Source organism: Myxocyprinus asiaticus, chromosome 6, assembly GCF_019703515.2.
Source record: "Myxocyprinus asiaticus isolate MX2 ecotype Aquarium Trade chromosome 6, UBuf_Myxa_2, whole genome shotgun sequence".
NCBI classification, from domain to species: Eukaryota; Metazoa; Chordata; class Actinopteri; order Cypriniformes; family Catostomidae; genus Myxocyprinus; species Myxocyprinus asiaticus.
Window position 1 is genome coordinate 28,905,164 of NC_059349.1, and position 25,531 is coordinate 28,930,694.

Genomic DNA, 25,531 nt, shown 5'->3' on the forward strand with positions numbered 1-25,531 from the left:
GCAAACACACACATACACACATGCACAGGCACACTCAACAATCAACTAATACGCTTGAATGTTACTACAGAGACTACTGTATAACATCGACTACCGAGGTGGCTGGCATGACAAAAACATAAAGACAGGTATGTATTCAATGGAATAGAAACTAAATAAGGCAGTTTCACATGACATGGGACCTGACAACTGGTAAATTGCTTGTGGCATTTGTGCAGCCAAGGCGGTGCTCACATTGCAGTTTTATCGTTGTTAAAACTTAAAATCAAGAACTTCATTGAGTCAAGTCACCCACATCATGTCTCTTACAGTTTACTAAAAACAGAATATCGAAATAAAAATACATAAAAATAGTATTGGATATTAAGTATTTTTAGGCGTAATGTATCTACACATGTAGGCTTCTGTATTCTCTTGTGGTCCACACAGTGTTGTCAGCTTGAAATGGTCCATAATAGCTTGATGAATTGACTGTGTAAATTTTTAAATAGTCTGGGGAAAAAATCGTTATTGCTAAAGCAGACAGAAACTCTAAACAGATAAACAGCACAAATTTATTATTGATTTACTATTTTCAAAGCATTGACGAGCTGCTTAAAATACATTATTTTACAGCATTTGCCCACCATTCACAACATTCAACCATGCACAATAAAATATTAGGATATTTTGGGCAGTGAAATGTTTTGTTTATGATTTAATTACAGACTATAAAATGAATGTATTATTCGATGACAGAGATTGTGTATGAAGCTAAACTTCATGTTACGAGATGAATTTAGTTGGTTATGAAATTTTATTTTAAATCAATTATTTATACAATTATTTTTAATATTTTATTTTTATTGTAAACTACCGGGTAACTTATGGACGTCTTTTTTAGCCTATATCTCTGACACTTCTGAAGGACAATTCTGTTAAATTTATGACTCAAAATTATTATTCTCCATGTTTTTGCGGTTAAAGTAGAGCTCAATTAAATTTTCTTTGGTTGGTATTTAAAGATTTCAGACTGATTGCAGACCAACTCGGCTGCCGCTCAAGCAAATATCAATTATTATTTTATTTTTTTATCTTCTGTGGCAGAAGCTGCGAGACGCACATGGACTCATCAGAGATTTTGGTACACGAGCAGCACGCAGAACTGCCCTGCATTGTGTGGTTCCCACAAATTAACTAGAAAATCATGTCCGTGACGACATTGCCTTAATATTATCAATGGGCTTTTCCAGTGTTTTTAGATGTAGCATTTGCAGTGAAATCGTGAGACATAACTTCTCAGCGAGTGCTAATTAATACTGTGTTGACTCATTTGTATGTACTGTATTTTTCAAATCAGTCGGCAGATAGGGAAAAAAGATTTAGAAAGAAATCTCAGTATAGACTATTATTTCTTTAGATAGGGATAATTTTATATAAAACTAAATTAAATTGAATTGACAAATTGAAAATGAAGTAGAAATAAAAACTAAATTAAAATTCAAAATAATAATAACCTTCAGATTCATTTGGACTTGACTCAGACATGGCCTGTTATGGACTCGGTCTTGAGTCCGACTCGATTGTTTAAAGACTCGGACTTGACTCGGACTCAACTAAGGTGGGCTCGAACCCAACACTGATAGATAGATAGATAGATAGATGTACCCACTATTTGTGTCATTTATTTTTATACTTACTGAATTATTGCACCATTATCTTAGCAACATGCTAATGCCAAACTCTATTTAAATCAATTGCGAGTCGAGTCATATGTCACTTATGAGGTTCCATGACATTTTAAGATGTTGCATGAGAAGGCAGCAGCATGTGTAGGCAGTAGGCAACGAGGCAGACAGAGCTCATCTGTCTGTTGCACTGATAGCTCAGACTCTGCCCCTAATTAAGATCGACAGGGACCTGTGAGAAAAACCATCCTCTCAAAACAGCACAGTTTGGGGCCCGCATTACCAGACTCCCTTCTCGTGTGTTGATTGATCACTGTCTTTAATTATTTATCATGGGAATGTGAGCACAGCTTTCTTGTTAACAGCTCTAACGGATGTGAAATAGTCATTCCTGTGGTTTTGCCGTCTCGTGTGAACATAGACTCTCCAGTGCTGCAACCCCCACCCTTCTCTCCATCCGAACTACAGGAGTTGGATTAGACCAGTGCTCTGCCTGATCTGAGCAACGCAGTTATTTTTGGCAAAGAGAGTCCAGCCCCAAGGGCTCAAGACTGCTCACTTATGGTTGAGGGGAGGAGGATGATGGCTTCAGAGGAGGAGAGATCTTTCTTTCTCTCCTCTTTCCCTCCTTTTATCTTTTTTCGAAGTAATGAATCAACAAGCTTCCTGCCTGCTGTTGCTGTACTTATCAAAGCAACAGTCAACCAAATCTGCCAGACAGTGAACGATAACACAAGAACATATCAGCTTTGAGTGTTGTTTGTCTTTTTCTATTTTGTTGTTTCCAGCTCACCTAACGACATACAAAATAGCTTCTCCATTAACTGAGTTACATTACAACGTCTGAGTCACGCTATGAACCCCAAAGCTTGATAATGGCTCATGAAATATTTGAAACAGAGAAAACTGATGGAGGGATACAGCAAACTGTTGTGGTATACAAATGTGGTTTTATCAGTGTTTGCATAAAGTAATTTAAAGAATTTCAGGAGTGCATCTCACATAATGACAGCTGATGCGAAGCACTCAGCATTGAATTGAGTTAGACCTTCTACTCATTATTTCATGGTCTTCAGTAGAGGAATAGAGAGAGAGGTCAGGTAAGCCTTGGGTGCTCTGATACATTAATAGCCACAGGTCACACTCGCAAGAGTGACATCAACTTTTCAGTCTCTGCTTGCCTGAGTGCAAGGTGTCCCCTCTTCCAGGAGTGCTTCCCCTATGGTGTCCAACAGTGCAAGCGGACTGCAGTCAGTAATACTTATTAGGCCCCTTAAGGCGATGTAGTGTGCTCTTGCATCACCCAGAATAAATCACATTTTATTTTGCAGATAATGTCGGCACTGTGAAAATGCAGGGACAGACAGGTGTCATAAAGTACAAACACCTTGTGTCGCGCAGTGGCATAAATGTCAACAGCCAGATAGATCTGGGTAATGCCAGTATATCTTGATTAGTCTTCAATGCCCAGGGCTATTGGCAGTGGCTGAGATATGTGGAGATGCATGAGTGAGAGACAGAGAGAGAGAGAGAGAGAGAGAGAGAGAGAGAGAATGAAGGGCAGTGCATAATCTAGTACTGGCTCATTTTTAAGAGGTCGATGAGAACGAGGCCCCCACAAAATATCCCACTTGTTGTTTAATTGATTCTGTATGACAGATTGTTTTCTCAATCCAATTACTGCAAATTGAGGATAATGTTAAATTGATCTGCTGCTCCCGTTGAACATCCATCTTGTGTCAAAACTGCAGTCAGGCTAAATCAAGCCTTAAAGTGGGTGCAGTCTGTAACAGTTAAGACTCTGCATTAGACCTATATAACTCTTAGTAATTGCATAACAGTGGCTTGAAAAATCAAACTCCCGTGTCTTTAAAGAGCTGTTTGGATTGGTGAATTGCAAGCGACTTAATGTCTTCTCGAATAAAGCAATGCTTCACAGAGAATTAGCTTTAAGCAATATAAATGTTTCTGCATTAAACTTGAGCTTTGAGCTTTTGAGGCACACTTGTAAGCATTGACACGTTGAAACAATGCTGTGTCTTTGTGGGTATCTTTTTTCTAGTAAAAATATCAAAATATCAAAATATCCTTAAAACAAGATAAATTTACCTGATAAGCAACACTACCGTACATAATACTGTATATTTAAGGGATAGTTCACCCAAAAATGAAAATTCTCTCATCATTTACTCACCCTCATGCCATCACAGATGTGTATGACTTTCTTTCTTCTGCTGAACACAAACTTTAAGATTTTTATTAGAATATTTCAGCCCTTGTTGGTCCCCACAATGCAAGTGAATAGTTACCAAATTTTTGAAGCTACAAAAGGACATAAAGGCAGCAGAAAAGTGGCTTTTTCTGTGGCACTGTTGATGGTGTGGCATGCCAAATACAAATTCAGAATAGTCCCATGCACAATATTTACAATGTACAGGCCATTTGTAAATTTATGTTTATTGCATCTGAAATCGATGCCTTTTGATTCATGAATGTATGAAAAATAGAGTAATGTTATTTACATTATTATGCTGTTTTTACAAATACTAGTTTTCTTCCTTTTAGGAAAAGCTGTTGATATAAAGCATTCACAATTAGTCAAAAAGAGGTTTACAGAGGCGTGAAACATAAAAGCTCTCCAACAGAGAAAAACTCATGTTAGGGCATAAAGGTGAGGGATACTTTTGTAATACTTTTGACAATATAATGGGAGAAAGACAGCAATTAAAGGTAAACAGTAGAGGAAAATAAAGCTGTAAATTTTTCCAGGTTGCCCACAGTAAAATAGGTTGGGATCAAATTGACCCCAAATATCATCGATGTGGTCAAAATGTGTACAGGGATCTTGAAAACTTTGAAACATGTAAAGTCCATTTTTATGTGTTCTTCTAATAAATTTAGGAAAAGTCAGAAAGATTCAACTGTTTCTAAAAAGTTTAGCATGTTTTTAAGAGATGGCAAAGTTGCTGTGGGATCAATTTGACCCCAAATGTTACAGGAGCGTTAAATATGATCTGTTTCTCACCCACATCTATTATATTACTTCTGAAGATATAGATTTACCAATGGAGTCTTATGGATTAATGTTATGCTGCCTTTATGTGCATTTTGGAGCTTAAAAATGTTGGTACCCATTCACTTCCATCGTGAGGACCTACAGAGCTGAAATATTCTTCTAAAGGTTTTGTTTGTATTCAGCAGAAGACAGAAAGTCATACACATCTGGGATGGCATGAGGGTGATTAAATGATGAGAGAATTTAAATTTTTGGGGTAAACTATCCCTTTAAGGCTTCATTTCAGACAATGCATCTTGAATACGTAGGCCTATATTTTATCTTTTGGCACTGTCCGTTTTTTAAAAACTTATTTTCAATAGTCTTTGTTTAAAACAAGAGAAAGATCTGCCACTGCCAACAGACAAAAATTATCTTATATTCAACATACATTCTCTTAAAACAAGCCTTAAAGGGATAGTTCTCCTAAAAGGAAAATGCTGTCATTATTTACACACATCATGTTGTTCTAAACCCAAACAACTTTCTTTCTTCACTGGAGCACAAAAGGAGATGTTAGGGAGAATGTTAGTCTCAGACACATTTCAATTTTATTTTATGGAAAAAAGATGCAATAAAAGTCTAACGTCTAACATCTGCCTAACATCTCTGTATATGTGTGAAGAAAGAAAGTCATACAGGTTTGGAACGACATGATGATGAGTAAATGATGACAGAAGTTTCATTTTGGGGTAAACTGTCCCTTTAACTACACAGTTTTAATTATGAGTTGAATTTATCTTGTTTTAATTATTCTTATTGGAAAATTATTTTTGCAGTAAACTGCATAAATATATGCATACTGTATGTACACTGTTGGGCATCTGCAGTTTATAAATGTTTTTTTTTTTTACTTGTTTCCTGAATAGAAATAATGAGCCACAGATTCCTTGGCACCAGACATTCCCATAGGCACCATAAACTACCATATAACAATGTTGCGCTTGAATGTAAGGTCGAAGTTGGCTTTGGTTTTGTTTATATCATTGTCGATGTGTGTGTGTGTTTGTGTGTGTACTCTGTGATTATGACTGCACACGTGCAGCCGCTGCCTCGCTGGCCCACTCGCCCAGCTTGTCTGACTTGCGAAACGACACTAGGCCCGAGGATGAAGTATGAGGCTTTGACACCATATTTCACATTCGCTGTGGCAGGCCTGAAGGATGGATCATTAGACGTTTGCCTCCCTTTTCCCCCTACTCTATCATTCTCTCACTCTTTCTCTTTCTCTTCAGCCTGCTCCTACTTGCACCTCTTCTTTCTCTCTCCTTCACTTCATCAGCTCTCTTTCCCTCCCCCTCGAGCTTGGTATTGGCAGCCAAAAATACATATGCAGTATCTACATTAAGAGAGATAGACTCCCGTGGGAGGAGTGTGTTGTGTCTGTATACTGTAAGTTCCAGTGCATTCATTGGTCTGAGCGGTGCAACACAGTTTTTTTTTTTTTTTCCGCATTTTACACGGCACAAAAAACTTTTTTGTGCATGTGGTTTATGTTCTTTATTTCTCAGCACGTGTCCTCCTTTTTCTCATTTTACATTGACTCAGTTTCTCCTCTTTCACAAAATAAAAAAATTGTGTATTCTTTGATCCCTGATTTGCATCTCTGAGACACGAGTCTTTGTGTGACAGTGCTGCCTTGCCTCTTGTTGATAGTTTTGATGTGTGCACATGGGGTCTGCGCTTTCAGGGCAGGGTGATATTTATTGACTGACACATAATCCAGTCTTATTTTATGCATCTAATAGGCATATGCTGCACTCATTAAAAGGATTTAATGCTGGCCTTTCTAGAATAAGTTGCTTGCATGCAAGTGGCCATTAAAGCCCCATATTTACAGCACATATACTGCTTTAAATCTTTGTGTGCTTGCATGTATGTTTGCTTGTGTTCACACATGACAGAGCTAAGAGTGAGAAAACAAAAGTGCTGCCATATGCTTAATTCTCAGTGGTGCATGTGTTTGTGTGCGCAGATAATAAGCATTGTAAACAGAAACACATAGTAGGATGAGATTAAATCAAGACTGTAACTCCTTCAACACCTGCTCCCAAGAGCACCTCCCATGATGAAACACCTAATTCTCGGGATTTGTCAGCAGCGTTATTAAAACCACTACAGCCCAATGTGATGAACTTTTTGATAAAACTAATGTACCAGATCTGGCCTAATTGAACTGCAAAGATAATTCAGGTTATCTATCATGTTGAACGTAGAAGTATCAGGCCTTATAGAGACGTTCTATATGGTGTAAAACAGTGGGAAAGTAATATATTGGTGCAGTGTCTTAAATACAGAAGAGATATTGTCACAGCTGTGCTCTATATCTGATGCGACACATCTTATTTCTTCTCTTATCTTGCAAAGTAAATAGACTGCTTGAGATGTGCAGATGCGTTTTTTGTTGTTGTTTTTTTGTTTTGTTTTTTGCTGAAAGAGTGAAGCCATCTTACCCGGTGCTTGATATCCCTTGCCATTGTTTTTTTATTGTGTGAAGGGCATACATATGTAATGAAGCAATTTAGGAAATTCTCCAGTTGTATCATACAGAAGGACTTTTTGTTGTTTATATTGTTAGCATATTGTTTAATTACCATTCACTAGACTCCACCCCTCCCTTAGTTACTGTTGCTTACTCAGACCAGCTTTATAGTATGTCTCATAGAAATGAATGGGAGAGTGCAGTGAACGTTGTGATTTTGAGTAAAATGTGGTCATAAATTGAATGGATGTTATTCTTACGTGAGCTGGAATATTGAAAAGCATTTTTATTTGCTGTTTTTCTTTAATGATATTGTTAAATTATGATGTAATATGCAAAAACTCAGGTGACTGAGAATCAGAATCGAGGTAAACACTTATCAGTCAAAAAAGAAAAGAGAAAGGCCTTACTTCATAGCATTTAAGGGTGATTCTTACGAAACCTGTCAAGAAAATATTCTGGTAATATTATGGTACCCCAAATCAATAAAAAAAAAAAAAAAAAAAAAAAAAAATATATATATATATATATGCAGTAGTGGCCAAAAATATTGGCATCCATGGAAAATATGAGCAAAGAAGTCTGTGAAAAAAAATCTACATTGTTTATCCTTTTGATCTTTCATTCAAAAGATTTACAAAAACCTAACCTTTAATTGAAGTAAAACAATTGAAACGGGGTAAATATCTCATTATTTAATAAATATTTTTCTCCAAAATGCATTGGCCATAATTACTGGCACCCTTTTATTCAATACTTTTTGCAATCTCCCTTTGCCAAGATAACAGCTCTGAGTCTTCTCTTATAATGCCTAATGAGGTTGGAGAACACCTGGCAAGGGATCTGAGACCATTCCTCCATACAGAATCTCTACAGATCGTTCAAATTCAGAGGTCCATGTTGGTGGACTCTCCTCTTCAGTTCACCCCACAAATTTTCTATGGGGTTCAGGTCAGGGGACTGGGATGGCCATGGCAGAACCTTGATTTTGTGGTCAGTGAACCATTTTTGTGTTGATTTTGATGTTTGTTTTGGATCATTGTCCTGCATGTCCATCATGAGTCCATGATGCCATGTATCCAAACAAAATGTCCAGGACTCTGGCAGAAAAACAACCCCACAACATTAAAGATCCAGCACCATATTTAACCGTGGGCATTGGGTACTTCTTCATCTCTGTGTGCGCCAAACCCATCTCTGGTGGTTGCTGCCAAAAAGCTCTTTTTAAGTTTCATCTGTCTACAGAACATGGTCGTATTTGAAGTTCCAGTAGTGTCTGGCAAACTGAAGACGTTTGAGTTTGTTATTGGATGAGAGCAGAGGCTTTTTTCTTGAAACCCTCCCTTTTTATTTATTTTTAGACTTTCTGACCCCAAGACCCAACTAATTTCTGCAATTCTCCAGCTGTGTTCCTTGGAGATTTTTTGGCCACTTGAACCATTCTCCTCACTGTGCATGGAGACAATATAGACACACGTCCATTTCCAGGCCGATTCTTAAGCTCTCCAGTTGATTGGAACTTGTTAATTATTGCGCTGATATATATATATATAATTTTTTTATTTATTTTTTATTTATTTTTATTATTATTATTATTATTATTTATTTATTTATTTTTATTTTTTTTTTTTTGCATAAAGAAAATCTAGCCTACATTTAGGACCATTAAGATTTTTTTGCATTGTGATATTATTTTCAGGATACTTTAGCACATTTTACCCCCCAATTCTCATTACCATAATGTGTCTGGTCGTTTAAAAAAAACGACAAGACACATTGCACTCAGTAACTTTTGTCTTTGTGTCATCTTAGACTTACACGGACACCTAGTGGCTTGGATGCAGCATCATTTAAAATCAATAGTTTTCAGTTTCAGATGCCATTGTAGAAATGTAGTATTCACAGTCAGCCATGATTACTTTATTCAATGAGTGAAAGTGTCAGATGACATGACGGTTACTGAGATTAAGCCAGTAGTATTCTGCTGGTCATGTGATTCTAACATGGCAGCCCCCATGTGCGGACCCTCTCCATGTAGAATAAAACAGCTTTTATAAGGTTACTGATGTGACTGCAGTCTTCATTTGAATGTGAGTGGTCATGATTTCCTACATATATTGCAAAATGACAGTTCATGTCTTTAGTAATTAAACTTTTTTAATGAGGAAAAAATGTGCAAACTTTTGCTATTCCCAGTTTTAGATGATGATTCTCATTACAGCAACAGTCATTTTTGTATGATTTGAAATCATTTTTTAATTCTTTTAATTTTTAAAATATATTTTTAAAGCGAAAATATAAAGCAGTACTAAGGGAGTATTGCTATGATGTATAAATATTAGTGCTGTCAGTCGATTAAAATTTTTCACAGATTTTGAAAGTGCTGAAATTTGACAAAATATATAGTACTTCTTTTCCTGTCAAAATGTATTTCCATCTTAGGAAAGAAAACAAAACAATATGCAACAATATTAAGCTTTATTAACATTTTCCAAACAAAGCCTTCCAAAGTATAAATATAGAAATGCACTAATATATCACGAATTCAAGTAACATTAAATGTCTCCCAAAGTCTAACTGGGAGGTTGACTAATTGAAAGAACTAGTCCCCCCCATAGGTTGCATATTCACTGCAATGGGCATTAAATCTCTTAAACTTTCATCCTCCACAATATTAATCTGCTGGCAGACTGTGGCTATCCGCTTTCCTACAGCAGTCATGAAGCCGCGTTCATGATTTGTGTTAGGGCGTCAAGCAAACTTTGAATTCCACATGAAAAGCGCTTGCTGCCAAAAACGTCTCATTCTGCATTTTGGTGATAGTTAAGACTTAACGTGATTCTGTGGTAATTAAAATGCCCCGTACTTAGGCTGAGAACACATTAAACTTTTTTAAATGAATTGCATGCATTAACACATAAATTCTGACAGTTCTAATACAAATTTTACAATTTAAATAATTTGTTCATGTTTTGTTAATGAGAACTGGGGATTAAAATGTGCAAAACTTTCATGAAAGTGTCACAATGTAAACAAATCTTAATGGCTTTATATTTTATATGCAAAATATAATTTCTGATATAATTTCAAAAGCATTGTAAGCCTAAGTTGATCATAGAAACCATTGGTGCCAATGGTCTCTATGATCAACTTAAGCTTGCGATGCTTTTGGGAAATGCAGCCCAAGACGTTTTCTTTACTGGTTTCGTGAGAATCACTCATAAATTAACAGAACTGTTCCTAACGTTTCAATTACATACTCACCAAAGTACTGTGAATTATTTGTTACTCTCACCTCTACTATTACCTGAATCAATATGTTAATGATTTCAGTTAAATTAGGAATTTACCTTGAAGCAATTGTAGGTGTCCTTACTGATGTAAAACAGTACATGTTCATTTGGGAATGAGGGCTGACACACAGTTCCCTATCTGTCACTCACTCGACGTTGGTGTCGATGTAGTGACACTAGGGGTCACTCTTGGGAGCCCGAGACACCTCTGGTCTTTGATAAAAGGCCAATGAAAATTGGCGAGTGGTATTTGCATGCCACTCCCCCGAACATACGGGTATAAAAGGAGCTGGTATGCAACCACTCATTCAGATTTTCTCTTCGGAGCCGAACGGTCATGCTCATTGAGCTGAATACTACTGTTCATTCACCTGCTGGATCTGACGGCGCATTTCAGCGGCTTCTCCCTCCTCTGCACTGGTGCACTGCAGAGAACGCCCCTGGGCGCTTCGGCAGAAAAACTAGAGAGTATATTTTCTGAAAGAGCATTTTTCCCCTCTAAAAGAGTATATATTTCTCTAAAAGAGCGCACACACGGAACGTCTTTTTAAAGACGCGTCTTTTTAAAGATGCTTTTCCGATTGTGTGTTATTCCTGGTTGTGCTCGTTATCTCTCGCCTTCTAACGGTCACAATCACTGTCTTTCGTGTCTGGGCACTGCTCACGCGGAGACAGCGTTCGTGGATGGTCACATTCTCATTGTGAGAATGTGTCCATGGCAACATTGCGGTCGCGGCTCGCCTTCGTAAGGAAGCGAGCCACCCCAGAGGCTCCCGCCTCGGTCCTTTTACCCACGGGTTTGAGGCCAGCGCGGCTAGCACTGGGGGCGATTTGGGGACCCCAATGGGACCGCCTCCACCGGGTATCCCCCCGCGGACCTCCCATTCCCCAGCACGCTCGTCTGCCCCGATCGGGCTTCCGGGTGAGTCCGCCGGCTCGTCTCACGGCGAGTTCGACCTCTTATTCGGAGCCCGCGAAAGTGATGAGCTCTCGAGCGCAGCATCGGAGAGCGGGCTCGTCCAGTCGGAAGCCTCGGCTGGGCTCCTCCCTTCGGGGTCGATCGCCCAGTCACAGGCTGACGCGGAGATGACGACATGCTTTCCCGGACAGCCGCGAGCGTCGGTTAGAGTGGATTTCACCGCTCTTCCCTGAACCCTCGTGGCTCTGTGATTGGTTCCTGGGCTCGCGGCGCCGCTCAAAGCCACGCCCTGCCCCGTTCCTTTCTTCCCGGAAGTGCAAGAAGAGCTGACAAGGTCGCGGGAGGCACCTTTTACTGCCCGGTCCCGATCTTTTCAGCTTCCCCGCTCTCACTACCCTCGATGGTGGGGCGGCCAAGGGTTATTCGGCAATCCCCCGGTGGATAAAGGCGCTCGCGGTGCACCTATGCCCGCAGAGCGCCGCCACCTGGCGTGGGTGCCCAAAGCCCCCGTCCAAGGCCTGTAGGTTTACGTCGTCTCTGACGGTCAAAGCCTACGGCGCTGCTGGACAAGCCGCCTCCGCCCTGCACGCCATGGCTCTCCTGCAAGTCCGCCAAGGCGCTAAAGGAACTGCACGAGGGTAGTTCCGCCCCGGGATTGATGCAGGAACTGCGCTCGGCGACCGACCTCGCTCTCCGAGCGACGGAGGTCACGGCGCGGTCTCCCGGGCGGACGATGGCCACACTAGTGGTCCAGGAGCGCCACCTTTGGCTCAACCTGGTCGAGATGGGTGAGGCCGACAGGACACGATTCCTTGCTGCCCCCATTTTCCAGGCGGGCCTATTCGGCGACACTGTCGAGGACTTTGCCCAGCAGTTCTCGATGGTAGAGCAGTAGATGGATGCTAGCCGGCTTGTCCTGCCCCGGCGTGGCTCGAGATCCCCCCATCTACTCATCGCCGAGGGCGTCCCCCTGCGGTGACTGCACCGGCTCCGCCGCAGCCCGCCCCTCCGGCCCGGCCCCGGCGTGGAGCCCACCGCAGGAAGCCGACGCCACCCGTCTCACAGCCGGCACCGAAGAACCCACGGAGGTCTTCGAAGCGCCCCTGAGACGGGCAACCCAGGGACAATGAAACCCGCTGCTCTGGAGCTGGTAAGCAGATCTTCTTTTTGTTACCTTTTGCATTTAATTGCGCTGCATGCCCAAGTGGCTGCAGTACTCAAGAGCTCCGCAAGAGTGGTTTCCTTGTTCCCTGGGTCACATATTCGGTGTGTACGGCTGGCATCACGACCACCGTCCACCACTCCATTTGGCAGGTTGGCGCTCCAGCGGCGGTCTCCCGCCCTGAGCGCCCAGCTGTGGCACAAATCCGCCCCCGATGTGACAGTCTCCACGGGTCATGAGGACAGGCCTCTTCCTCCCCCGTCCCAGGCTGTTCCGGGGGTGGTCACAAGGAGCCAGATAAGTGCTTCGATGTCCTCGGACTCAGCACGGCCACGATGTGGTGTGGCACCTCAAGCTCCGCCCCGCCGCGAGGCCCCACCCGCCGGTACATCCGATGACGTTGTCCCTTTGGTCCCCCTTGCGCGGAACTCGGGTGCATGGCTTACGCTTTCCAGTCCGTCGCGAGGGCTGGTCCGGACCGTCCGACTCGGCTGCACGATTCACTTCGCTGGGCATCCGCCCAGGTCCAACGGTGTCCACTTCACCTTGGTGAAAGATGGAAACGGCGCTACCTTGCGCGGAGATCGCTACCCTCCTACGGAAGGACGCGATATAACCTGTCCCTCCAGCCGAGATGAAGAAGGGGTTTTACAGCCCCTACTTCATTGTACCGAAAAAAGGCGGTGGGTTGCGGCCAATCTTGGACCTGCGAGTACTGAACCGGGCCTTACACAGACTCCCGTTCAAGATGCTGACGCAAAGACGCATTCTAGCGTCTGGCATCAAGATTGGTTCGCGGCGGTAGACCCGAAGGATGCGTACTTTCACGTCTCGATCCTTCCTCGACACAGACCCTTCCTGCGGTTTGCGTTCGAGGGTCAGGCGTATCGGTACAAGTCCTCCCTTTCGGCCTGTCCCTGTCTCCTCGCATCTTTACGAAGATCGCAGAGGCTGCCCTTGCCCCATTAAGGGAGGTGGGCATTCGCATTCTCAACTATCTCGATGACTGGCTAATCCTAGCTCACTCTCGAGACGGGTTATGCGCACACAGGGACCTGGTGCTCTCACACCTCAGCCGACTAGGGCTTCGGGTCAGCTGGGAAAAGAGCAAGCTCCTCCCGGTTCAGAGCATCTCTTTTCTCGGTTTGGAGTTGGACTCAGTCTCCTTGACGGCGCACCTTACGAACGAGCGCGCCCAGTCGGTGCTGGCCTGTTTGAAGGCGTTCAAACAGAAAACAGCGGTTCCACTGAAACATTTTCAGAGGCTCCTGGGGCATATGGCGTCCTCGGCGGTGGCCACCCCGCTCGGGTTGATGCATATGAGGCCGCTTCAGCACTGGCTCCAGACTCGAGTCCCGAGACGGGCATGGCGCCACGGGACACACCGTGTGGCCATTACGTCGGTCTGTCACCGTCTTTTCAGCCCTTGGACCGACCTCTCGTTTCCACGAGCAGGTGTTCCGCTAGAACTGGTCTCCAGGCGCGTCGTGGTCACGACAGACGCCTCCAAAATGGGCTGGGGCGCTGTTGGCAATGGGCACGCAGCCGCCGGCCTCTAGACGGGTCCGCAGCTGCGTTGGCACATCAACTGCCTCGAGTTACTGGCAATTCTCCTCGCCCTGCGGAGGTTCCGGCCGTTGATCCAGGGCAAGCACGTGCTAGTTCGGACAGACAGCACGGCAGCGGTAACATATGTCAACCGCCAAGGCGGTCTGCGCTCCCGCTGTATGTCATAACTCGCCCGCCTTCTCCTCCAACGGAGTTAGCAGCACCAAGTCGCTGCAAGCCACTCACATCCCGGGCAACCTCAACACTTCGGCGGACGCGCCATAACAACAGGTTACCCTCAAGGGAGAGTGGAGACTCCACCTTCAGGTGGTCCAGCTGATTTGGAGTCGATTCAGTCAGGCACAGGTGCACCTGTTCGCCTCCCAAGAATCCTCCCACTGCCCGCTCTGGTACGCCCTCACCGAGGCCTTCCTCGGCATAGACGCGCTGGCACACAGCTGGTCCCCTGGCATTCGCAAATATTCATTTTCCTCATTGAGCCTGCTTGCACAGACCCTGTGCAAGGTCAGGGAGGACGAGGAGAAGGTCGTCCTGGTAAGCACCCTACTGGCCCGCCCAGACGTGGTGCTCGGACCTCACGCTCCTCGTGACAGCTCCCCCCAGGCAAATTCCCCTGAGAAAGGCCCTTCTTTCTCAGGGAAGGGGCACCATCCGGCACCCGCACCCAGACCTCTGGAATCTCCATGTCTGGCCCCTGGACGGGACGCGGAAGACCTAAGCTGTCTCCCACCTGCGGTGGTAGACACGTTCACTCAGGCTAGGGCTCCCTCTATGAGGCACCTGTATGCCTTTAAGTGGTGTCTGTTCACTAAGTGGTGTTCTTCCCATCAGGAAGACCCCCAGAGGTGCGCAGTCAGATCAGTGCTTTCCTTCCTGCAAGAGAGGTTGGAAGGGAGGCTGTCCCCTTCCACCTTGAAGGTGTACGTTGCTGCCATAGCAGCACACCATGACGCAGTCGACGGTGAGTCCTTAGGGAAGCATGATCTGATCATCAGGTTCCTAAGAGGCGCCAGGAGGCTGAATCCCTCCAGGCCACGCCTTGTTCCCTCATCAGACCTCTGTAGTTTTTCAGGGTCTACAGAGAGCCCCCTTTGAGTTTTGCAGTCAGCCAGGCTTAAGGCACTCTCCTTGAAGACTGCCCTCCTGACTGCGCTCACTTCCATCAAGAGGGTAGGTGACCTGCAAGCGTTCTCTGTCAGCGAAACGTGCCTGGAGTTCGGTCCGGGCTATTCTCACGTGATCCTGAGACCCCCGACCGGGCTATGTGCCCAAGGTTCCCACCACTCCTTTTAGAGACCAGGTGGTGAACCTGCAAGCGCTGCCCCAGGAGGAGGCAGACCTAGCCCTGTCGTTGCTGTGTCCGGTGCGCGCTTTACGCATCTATTTGGATCGCACGCAGAGCTTTAGAATCTCTGAGCAGCTCTTTGTCTGCTTTGGTGCACAGCGGAAAGGAAGCGCTGTCTCCAAGCAGAGGATCGCCCACTGGCTCATTGACGCCATAACTATGGCATGTCTCGCCCAAAACATGCCGCCCCCGGTAGGGCTACGAGCCAATTCTACCCATGGTGTAGCGGCTTCTTGGGCCCTGGCCAGAGGTGCCTCTCTAACAGACATTGCAGAGCAGCGGGCTGGGCAACACCCAACACCTTTGCAAGGTTCTACAACCTCCGGGTGGAACCAGTTTGGTCCCAGGTAGTGGCACGCAACACAAGCGGATAAGCCCGGGATAGCCGGCTGGGTGTATCGCTTGCACATAGCGCCTTCCACCTCCTTTTGAGCTGAAGACGTGCGCTGTTAATTCCCAGTAGTGTTCACAAAAGTTGTTCCCTGGTTGACTTCCTCCGAGCCCTGTGGCAGTCGAGTTTTCGGAGAGACTCGCTGCCGGCCCAGTACATGCGCTAACTAAGAGCCCGGTTCTGGGGTAGGTGCTCCGCATGTGTCGGTTCCCTGTAAAGCTAACCCCATGCGATCTATATCTTCCGCTAGTTCGTTTCCCTACTGGCAAACTGCGTCTTCCTTGGGCAGAGCCCCTCAGTCTCCATGTTTGTAGTAACTCCTCCCCCATTGGGTAGGATCTACCTTGAAGGCTCTCCACATGGTTGGAAAGACCATGTGATGTATTTTTCCACTTAAATATCCCCCCCTCTCTTGGGGCGAGGTGTGGTCTCCGCGGTGTCCTCCCCTTGGGAGGGACACCCCCCGACTAGAGCCTGGCGGCCCAGTCGGATAATCCCCCTTCTTTTTTAGGGAGTGGAAAAAGAGAAGGGGAAAGAGGCCATGACTGGGTTAAGCCTGTCTCTATCTCTGGGTAGTCGACTTGTCCCCAAAAAGGGCCGTTCGACACTCATAATTGTGTTGGGGGAGGTTACGTGTCGACCTGGTGTGCTGGCTATGAGGCACACAGCAAGTCTGCCAACCACACACCGCCAGTTCACGTAACACAGTTCAGCCTTGTGGCGTTTTGTATAGGGACCCCTAGTGTCACTACATCGACACCAACGTCGAGTGAGTGACAGATAGGGAACGTCATGGTTACTGGTGTAACCTCCGTTCCCTGATGGAGGGAACGAGACGTTGGTCCCTCCTGCCACAACGCTGAACTACCCGCTGAAATGGCCGGACCTTATATCGGCTCCTCAGCGTAAAACCTGAATGAGTGGTTGCATACCAGCTCCTTTTATACCCGTATGTTCGGGGGAGTGGCATGCAAATACCACTCGCCAATTTTCATTGGCCTTTTATCAAAGACCAGAGGTGTCTCGGGCTCCCAAGAGTGACCCCTAGTGTCACTACATCGACACCAACGTCTCGTTCCCTCCATCAGGGAACGGAGGTTACACCAGTAACCATGACGTTTAATCCACAGCATGCACCTCTTAAGATTTATTTAAAGATTTGGACAAGGGAAAAAAAATACTGTGTGCATCCTCTTTGGGTACCTTGTATAACTATTAGAAGTGCAGCAACAACAACGTTTTATCTTATATTTGGATCATTTCTGTAAAATTTGCATTCAGACTACACAAAAACACACGACTAACTAGACTTACGTCTCTGATAATATGGCGGATAGTAACACTTGCTAAGGTATAACTTGTCAGTAACTTTTTATGACTGGCCTTAATGAAGGGTCAAAAAGCACAATAGAGTTGGGTTCTGGAAGTAAAAATCCTATTCATTTTCTCCATAGGATGACTGATTTTTGAGGATAACTCAGAAACCTTTGACAGACCTACCGTGAGCTCAGAGGTTGTTAATTGATGAGATATACCTCGGTTGAAGTCGTCAGTCTCGTTATTTCAAATCATTATTTAAAAAACTTGTTCTTCACCAGGAATTCTGGTATTAAACTACACTATCCATGTTTCAGAAGGGAAAGACCAACCAATCAAAGAATCTCTGCAGACAAAGTGTGCCAAACAAGCTCTGTAGCAACCGCCCATTCCCATGACGCACTGTGAATGACAATCGAGGTAGTCTTCCTACACTCTCAAACTACTAGTATATCTGCAAATACCAGAATATTTTGCAATAAAATTAAAATATATTTAATGCTTATAATCAACAACTTTAAATCAATAGTTTTATATTTTCCCATCATTTTTAATTTGATTACGTCATTCACAATTCTTCATAGGATTGTAGTTTGTGCCCTAATGAAAAACCTTTGTCTTTTTCAAATGATTTTTGTCCTTCAAATCAAAGTTTGTAATGATGTGATTCACCTTAGAGATAGTTGGTTTGGTTCATGGCTTAGAAATCTTAAAACTCAAGATTTTATTAAATTCCTATGGAAGAAATTAATGGGGAAAATACTTACAGAACGAAGAGGGTTGAAAAAGTCTATTGCATTGCTAATGTATTTTGTTTGACTGGTGACAGCTCAGGTTTGCTTGTACTGTCTAACACCATATGGTTCTTCTGTATTCGCTTTGCAGTTCTGGTGCTGCTGATCGTGACGATGAGGAGGAGGAAGAAGGAACCTCTGATCCTGGATGAAGACCGAGATGTGCGGGAGAACATTGTGCGCTACGACGATGAAGGTGGAGGTGAGGAAGACACAGAGGCTTTTGACATGGTGGCGTTGCGAAACCTCAACATAGTGAGGGACAGCAAAGCTCGGAGAGACGTCACCCCGGAGTTGCCCACTCTTTACTGCTCCCGCCCTCCCCCTTACAAAATCACCCCCGACAACGGGATCTTCCGGGAGTTTATATGGGACCGCCTAAAGGATGCAGATATCGATCTTTCCGCCCCTCCCTATGACTCCCTGCAGACATATGCCTTTGAGGGCAGCGGCTCAGTGGCGGAGTCCCTCAGCTCACTGGACTCCCTGAGCACAGAATCAGAGCAGAACTATGACTATCTGAGCGAATGGGGACCACGCTTCAAGAAGTTAGCAGATCTGTACGGCCATGGCGACAGCAGCAATATATTCTCCTAGCCGGGATTAACATTCCTGACAAGGTCTGCTCAATCAAGGGCCTAATGGAAATTAACAATGATCAAGAGAGCATCACTGATTCGTTGTTGCTTGAAAGAAGAGGGGAGGAAAAAAAGGGAACATTTAATGCGCGGGGGGACATATATCTGTGGAGAGCAGCAATTTTGTTAAAGAACAGACAGTGGAGATTCAGCTCTGAAGCACTTCTATTTAAAATATCCATTCGAAGCCAAGTCTAGACTTGTGGTGGGGTTGCAAAAGCTGGAGAGAGATCGTCAGGCCCCAGAGAATAATGGACCTTGGGCTGCAGGGCCATATAAGCTGTTCCAGCAATACCAATTGTTTAGAAGGAACATTTGAAGTGCTCTCCCCATGGTTATAAATGAGTACAGTGCCATCCAGCTAGCCATACAGCACTGACGCTTGAAAGATCAATGTTCCTGTTCCATCAGATGTTTCTATGACTCATGGATTCTTTGTAGGAAAAACAGTCAGTATGACTTCAGCAACTGAGAACACCAATATCTTTTCCAAATATATCACCTAGAGAGAAACTGCAACAGTTGCTTTGTAAAATATCCTTTATGCATAGTTTCACATCTTTTATCAGGCCTTATTTCCACATGAAATTGCCGCCAAGGCACATTGAAATATCCTGCAGTTATGCTGACCAAAATACAAGTCAAACTCGTAGTGAATAGGCTTTGATGTATTGAGAAGGACAGGCCCGAGTGGATTTAATCATAGAAAATGTATAGTACTTGCATTTTAGTTGAGGCTGTCAACCTGAGGTATTTTGAGATGTTATTTTGTAAGTTTGTAGAGAGAACCCTTATGACAGTGAGGGGTTTTAAAGGGAAGTAATTTGTATTAAGCAGATTCCTTTCTTGGAAACCTCAATGACAAACTCAAAGCAGCAAAATGTTTTTGTAGTTCTCTATGCTGTCCAGTGTACAGTTTTTGCAGTGGTTCTTGCTGAATGTTGTGAGAAAAAAAAAAGTTTTGTTTTTATTTTATTTTTAAAAAGCAGGCCTATTGTTGATATGAGTTTGAGTGGCAAACTGTATGGGGAAAAAAAGAATGTAAAGAAATTATCATTAATAATATAACTGGTGATGTGTGAACCAGTGTATAAGATAAGGACAACACAGAACTTATAATACAGTATATTATCAATGTTTAACTGTTGTCCAACAGGTAATTATGATTTCGAATTGTAATGACATATAATTACAGTATCAGTCTACGGTATTATACACATGCTAAATTCTAAATCTGGGAAGACATTTTGTACAGATTTTGTAATAAAGCAAATTTCATCACACAGCTTGGTGTGACCACTTCCTGATGACTGCTGTCATTCATTCGGACAGCCAGACGAAGCATATTTTGATCTGTGCCGAATGTGGAGGACTAACTGCTAAATTGCCTGCTTATGTTTGTGGAACAGGGTGGTTTGCACACACAGACATGATGTGTAATCAAGGCCAGAATAGAGAGCCAACAGGGCCTTGAGTTTGATGAATGACACAAGGCTTGTCAGAGCATTTAAAAGGCCTCGGCTAAATTAGCCTCTGTGAAAAGAGATTGATGATTCTGTTAGGGAATGCAAACATACATCCAGAAATACGATCACACATCTAAACACAGGCAGACATGGTGTGCGACACCATGGCTGGACATAAAGCTTTGCCTATAAATTGTCATGCCCAGGCCAGTTAGAACCATGCAGTGAGCCAGCTCAAACCAAGACTTGTTTGTCTGAAACTCATACAGAGCTTGATGCATTAGCATGGCAGTCTTTCCACAAACTCCCATTGCAGTCTGGCCTACACTCAATCAGAGTGTGATACAGCTGAGTCATGAAACATGTTCCATTTTGTTTTCTTACCAGTAAATGTTGGCACTTGGATGTACACTGTAAACTGTTTTTTTCAGACTGTATAAATGTTTGGTGATGGAATCTCAATAGTTTTATTTGTGTTCAAGCAATGCACAATGACATAAAGCATAAATACTGGGTGCAGAAATCAGTCCCTCACTTTTCACCAGCATCATGACAATACATTTCATACTGACTCAGTATCAATATGTGAAAGGGCTTGTGGCCAAAAATAACATAAAAATATGTCATTGAAATGGACAAAAAAAAAAGCCCTGAAATGTGAAAATGTGGGAAAATGCCACTGTAATGAATGTCTTTGTCATCTGTAACCTCTGATATATTTCTTAATATTCTATTCTGTGCCTAGTTATGCACACATTGCACAAAATGAGTTGATCTTGATTTAACTGTAACGTTAACTGTCTAATTATTAAAAATTGATTTTAAATTTAAAAATTTATTTTAAATAATTGATTAAATTGAATTATTTGACATGACATAACACACAGTATATTTTATAGGGTTAGAAAAAAATACGCCCTAAAAGTATGTCCATATTATATTAAATATTCTCCAAGGGACAAATATTGCCCTTAAAAGGAAAGTTCACCCAAAAATTAAAATGACCCCATCATTTACTCACCCTCATGCCGTCCCAGATGTGTATGACTTTCTTTCTTCTGCTGAACACATACAAAGATTTTTAGAAGAATATTTCCTCACAATGCAAGTGAATGGATACCAAAATGATGATACTCCAAAAAGCACATAAAGGCAGTATAAAAGTAATCCATAAGAATCCAGTGGTCATATCATGTTCAGAAGCGATATGATAGGTGTCATATTTTTATATTCAAATAAAGTCTATTTTTACTTTAAATTCTCCTCCCTGCCCAGTAGGTGGCGATATGTAAGAAAAATGTTTCTTAAATATTAATCTGTTTCTCACCCACACCTATCATATCACTTCTAAAGATATGGATTTAACCACTGGAGTCTTATGGATTTCTTTTATGATGCATTTATGTGTGCATTGTGTGGACCTACAGAGCTGAAATATTCTTCTAAAAATATTTGTTTGTGTTCAGAAGAAGAAAAAAAGTCATACACATCTGGGATGGCATGAGGGAGATCATTTTCATTTTTAGGTGAACTATCCCATTAATGGAAATGTTAAATTGTGACTGTCATATGGTTATGCTTGTCAAAGTCAGAGATAGAAGTTTAAAATCAGAAGTGTGCATTTGAAAAGTGGTATTTATTGAACTATATGACTTTTTAATGAATCACATGGGATATTTTGTCTTTTGTCCAGTCTGTGTTTTTAAAGTTGTCATTTTACCCTGCTGATGACAGATTTGGCTTTTAACTCCTGTAATAACATATCCTTTTGTTTGTTTGTCTGACCAAAGGTAACAGAGACTGAGAATACTGTCTGTGATCATTAGATGGAAGCTGCTATCCTAAAGCAAATGCAATTATTTGTTAACTGGCTTGCTAAATGAAAACTAAAAGGGCAATTGGAATCTCATTTGACTTGGCACTAAGTAATAATAAATACAGTTTTAATTAAGCAAGTCACTGCAGCGAGCAGATAATGCAAACAAAGGAAGATGGGGTCGGCCCATCATTGTTCTCTTTACAGACATGAGACACTATAACACATATATTAGAGGAACTGGAAATCAATATAGCAGATTATTTTAAGGATTGACATGCATTTATGACTTTGATTCTGTTTCCTGAACTGGCTGTGTTTGGTTTGTGATTATGAAAATTCTTCAGCCCTCCTGGCAAATGATCTCATAAAGCACATGATATGAATGCTGGGCTGATTACAGTTGGCTGGTAATTTGATTACTAAAAGCAATTGAGTTCAATAAAACATACATACTGTATACTGGTGATGTTTTGCTTTGACAAAATCAATCTTTCACTTCTCAAGATCTTAAAGGTATACAGTAATTCATCCAAAATGAATATTCCCTTATGACTTTGTTTCTTCTGTGGAATACAAAAGGAAATTATATATACAGTTGTGGCCAAAAATATTGGCACCCTTGGTAAATATGAGCAAAGAAGGCTGTGAAAAAAAAAATCTACATTGTTTATCCTTTTGATCTTTCATTAAAAAATGCACAAAAATCGAACCTTTAATTGAAGTAGAACAATTGAAAGTGGGGAAATATCTCATTATTAAATAAATATTTTTCTCCAAAACATGTTGGTCTCAATTATTGGCACCCCTAGAAAGTCTTATGAGTAAAATATATCTGTATATTACCCTTCATATTTTACATTTTTTAGTGCACCTGGGTGACAAGGAACATGAAGTTGTTCAGCCATGACTTCCTGTTTCACAGGGGTATAAATATAAGGTAACACACAGGCCAAATTCCCTTAATCATCAATCACAATGGAATGTAGCTATTAGAAAATAGCCAAAGCATTGAAAATGCCCATTTTCACCATCAGCGCAATAATTAACAAGTTCCAATCAACTGGAGATCTTAAGAATTGGCCTGGAAAAGGGCGTGTCTATGTTGTCTCCATGCACAGTGAGGAGGATGGTTCAAGTGGCCAAAGAATCTCCAAGGAACACAGCTAGAGAATTGCAGAAATTAGTTGGGTCTTGGGGTAAGAAAGTATCAGACATCACCTACATCACCACAAGTTGTTTGGGAGGGTTTCAAGAAAAAAAGAATCTGCTCTCATCCAACAACAAATTCAAATGTCTTCAGTTCCCTATCTGTCACTCACTCGATGTTGTGTCGATGTAGTGACACTAGGGGTCAATCTTGGGAGCCCGAGACACCTCTGGTCTTTGATAAAAGGCCAATGAAAATTGGCGAGTGGTATTTGCATGCCACTCCCCCGGACATACGGGTATAAAAGGAGCTGGTATGCAACCACTCATTCAGATTTTCTCTTCGGAGCCGAACGGTCATGCTCATTGAGCTGAATACTACTGTTCATTCACCTCTGCTGGATCTGACGGCGCATTTCAGCGCCCTCTAAAAGAGTATATATTTCTCTAAAAGAGTGCACACACGGAACATCTTTTTAAAGATGCCTTTCCGATTGTGTGCTATTCCTGGTTGCGGTCGTTATCTCTCAACTTCGGATGGTCATGATCGCTGTCTTTCGTGTTTGGGTGCGACCCACACGGAGGCAGCGTTTGTGAATGGTTCATGTTCTTACTGCAAGAACATGACCATGGCAACGTTGCGGTCTCGGCTTGCTTTCGTACCTACGGGTATGAGGCCAGCGCGGCTAGCACTGGTGGTGATTTGGGATCGTCTCCGCCAGGTATCCCCCCGCAGACCTCCCATTCCCCAGCAAGCTCGTCTGCCCCAATCGGGCTTCCGGATGAGTTCGCCGGCTCGTCTCATGGCGAGTCTGGCTTCTTGTTCGGAGCCCGCGAAGATGATGAGCTCTCGAGCACAGCATCGGAGAGCGGGCTTGTCCAGTCGGACGCAGAAGCCTGAGCTGGGCTTCCCCCTTCGGGGACAATTGCCCAGTCACAGGCCGATGCTGAAATGACGGACATGCTTTCCCGGCCAGCCACGCCCGCTCCAATGCCATTCTTCCCGGAAGTGCATGAGGAGCTGATGAAGTCGTGGGAGGCACCTTTTACTGCCTGGCCCCGACTCCGCAGTTCCCCCGCTCTCACTACCCTCGATGGTAGGGCGGCTAAGGGCTATACGGCGATTCCCCCGGTGGATAAGGCGCTTGCGGTGCACCTATGCCCGCAGAGCGCCGCCACCTGGCGCGGACGCCCTAAGCACCCGTTCAAGCCCTGTAGGCTCACGTCGTCCCTGACGGCTAAAGCCTACAGTGCTGCTGGACAAGCTGCCTCTGCCCTGCACGCCATGGCTCTCCTGCAGATCCACCAAGCCAAGGTGCTGAAAGAACTGCACGAGGTTAGTTCAGCCCCAGATTTGATGCAGGAACTGCGCTCAGCGACCGACCTCACTCTCCGGGCAACGAAGGTCACGGCGCGGTCTCTCGGGCGGACGAGCGCCACCTTTGGCTCAACCTGGTCGAGATGGGTGAGGCCAACAAGACACGGTTCCTTGCTGCCCCATTTCCCAGGCGGGCCCATTTGGCGACACCGTCGAGGCAATCCAGCACATCCTGCCCCGGCATGGCTCAAGATCCCGCACTCCGTCTGCTTGTCGCCAAGGGCATCCCCCTGCGGTGACTGCACCGGCTCTGCCGCAGCCCACCCCTTTGGCCCGGCCCCGGCGTGGAGCCCACCACAGGAAGCCAATGCCACCCATCTCACAGCCATCATGCGGAACTTGGACGCATGGCTCGTGCTTTCCAATCCGTCGTGATGGCTGATCCGGACCGTCCGACTTGGCTACACAATTCAGTTCGCCAGGTGCCTGCCCAGGTTCAGCAGTATTCACTTCACCTTGGTTTTACAGCCCCTACTTCATCGTACCAAAAAAAGGTGGTGGGTTGCGGCCAATCTTGGACCTGCGAGTACTGAACCGGGCATTACACAGACTCCCGTTCAAGATGTTGATGCAAAAACGCATTCTGGCGAGCGTCCGGCATCAAGATTGGTTCGTGGCGGTAGACCTGAAGGATGCGTACTTCCACATCTCGATCCTTCCTCGACACAGACCCTTCCTGCGGTTCGCATTCGAGGGTCAGGCATATCAGTACAAAGTCCTCCCTTTCGGCCTGTCCCTGTATCCTCGCATCTTTACGAAGATCGCAGAGGCTGCCCTTGCCCCGTTAAGGGAGGTGGGCATTCGCATTCTCAACTATCTCGATGACTGGCTAATCCTAGCTCACTCTCGAGACATGTTGTGTGCACACAGGGACCTGGTGCTCTCACACCTCAGCCGACTAGGGCTTCAGGTCAGCTGGGAAAAGAGCAAGCTCCTCCCGGTTTAGAGCATCTCTTTTCTCGAATTGGAGTTGGACTCAGTCTCCTTGATGGCGCGCCTTACGAACGAGCGTGCCCAGTCGGAGAAGGCGTTCAAACAGGGAACAGAGGTTCCACTAAAACTTTTTCAGAGGCTCCTGGGGCATATGGCA

The 25,531-nt window shown here is 44.0% G+C and overlaps 1 protein-coding gene across 2 annotated transcripts in view; it reads left to right on the forward strand.

The window, feature by feature from the left end:
• LOC127442356 (cadherin-7-like) overlaps positions 1 to 22,654 on the forward strand; it is a 115,038-nt gene extending 92,384 nt beyond the window's left edge. For both annotated transcript variants that reach the window (XM_051700315.1, XM_051700316.1), the window contains one exon: positions 18,086 to 22,654. In XM_051700315.1, the coding sequence (XP_051556275.1) occupies positions 18,086 to 18,591 (506 nt within the window). In that variant the 3' untranslated portion in view covers positions 18,592 to 22,654. The remainder of the gene's footprint in view (positions 1 to 18,085) is intronic.
• Positions 22,655 to 25,531: the final 2,877 nt, after the last annotated feature.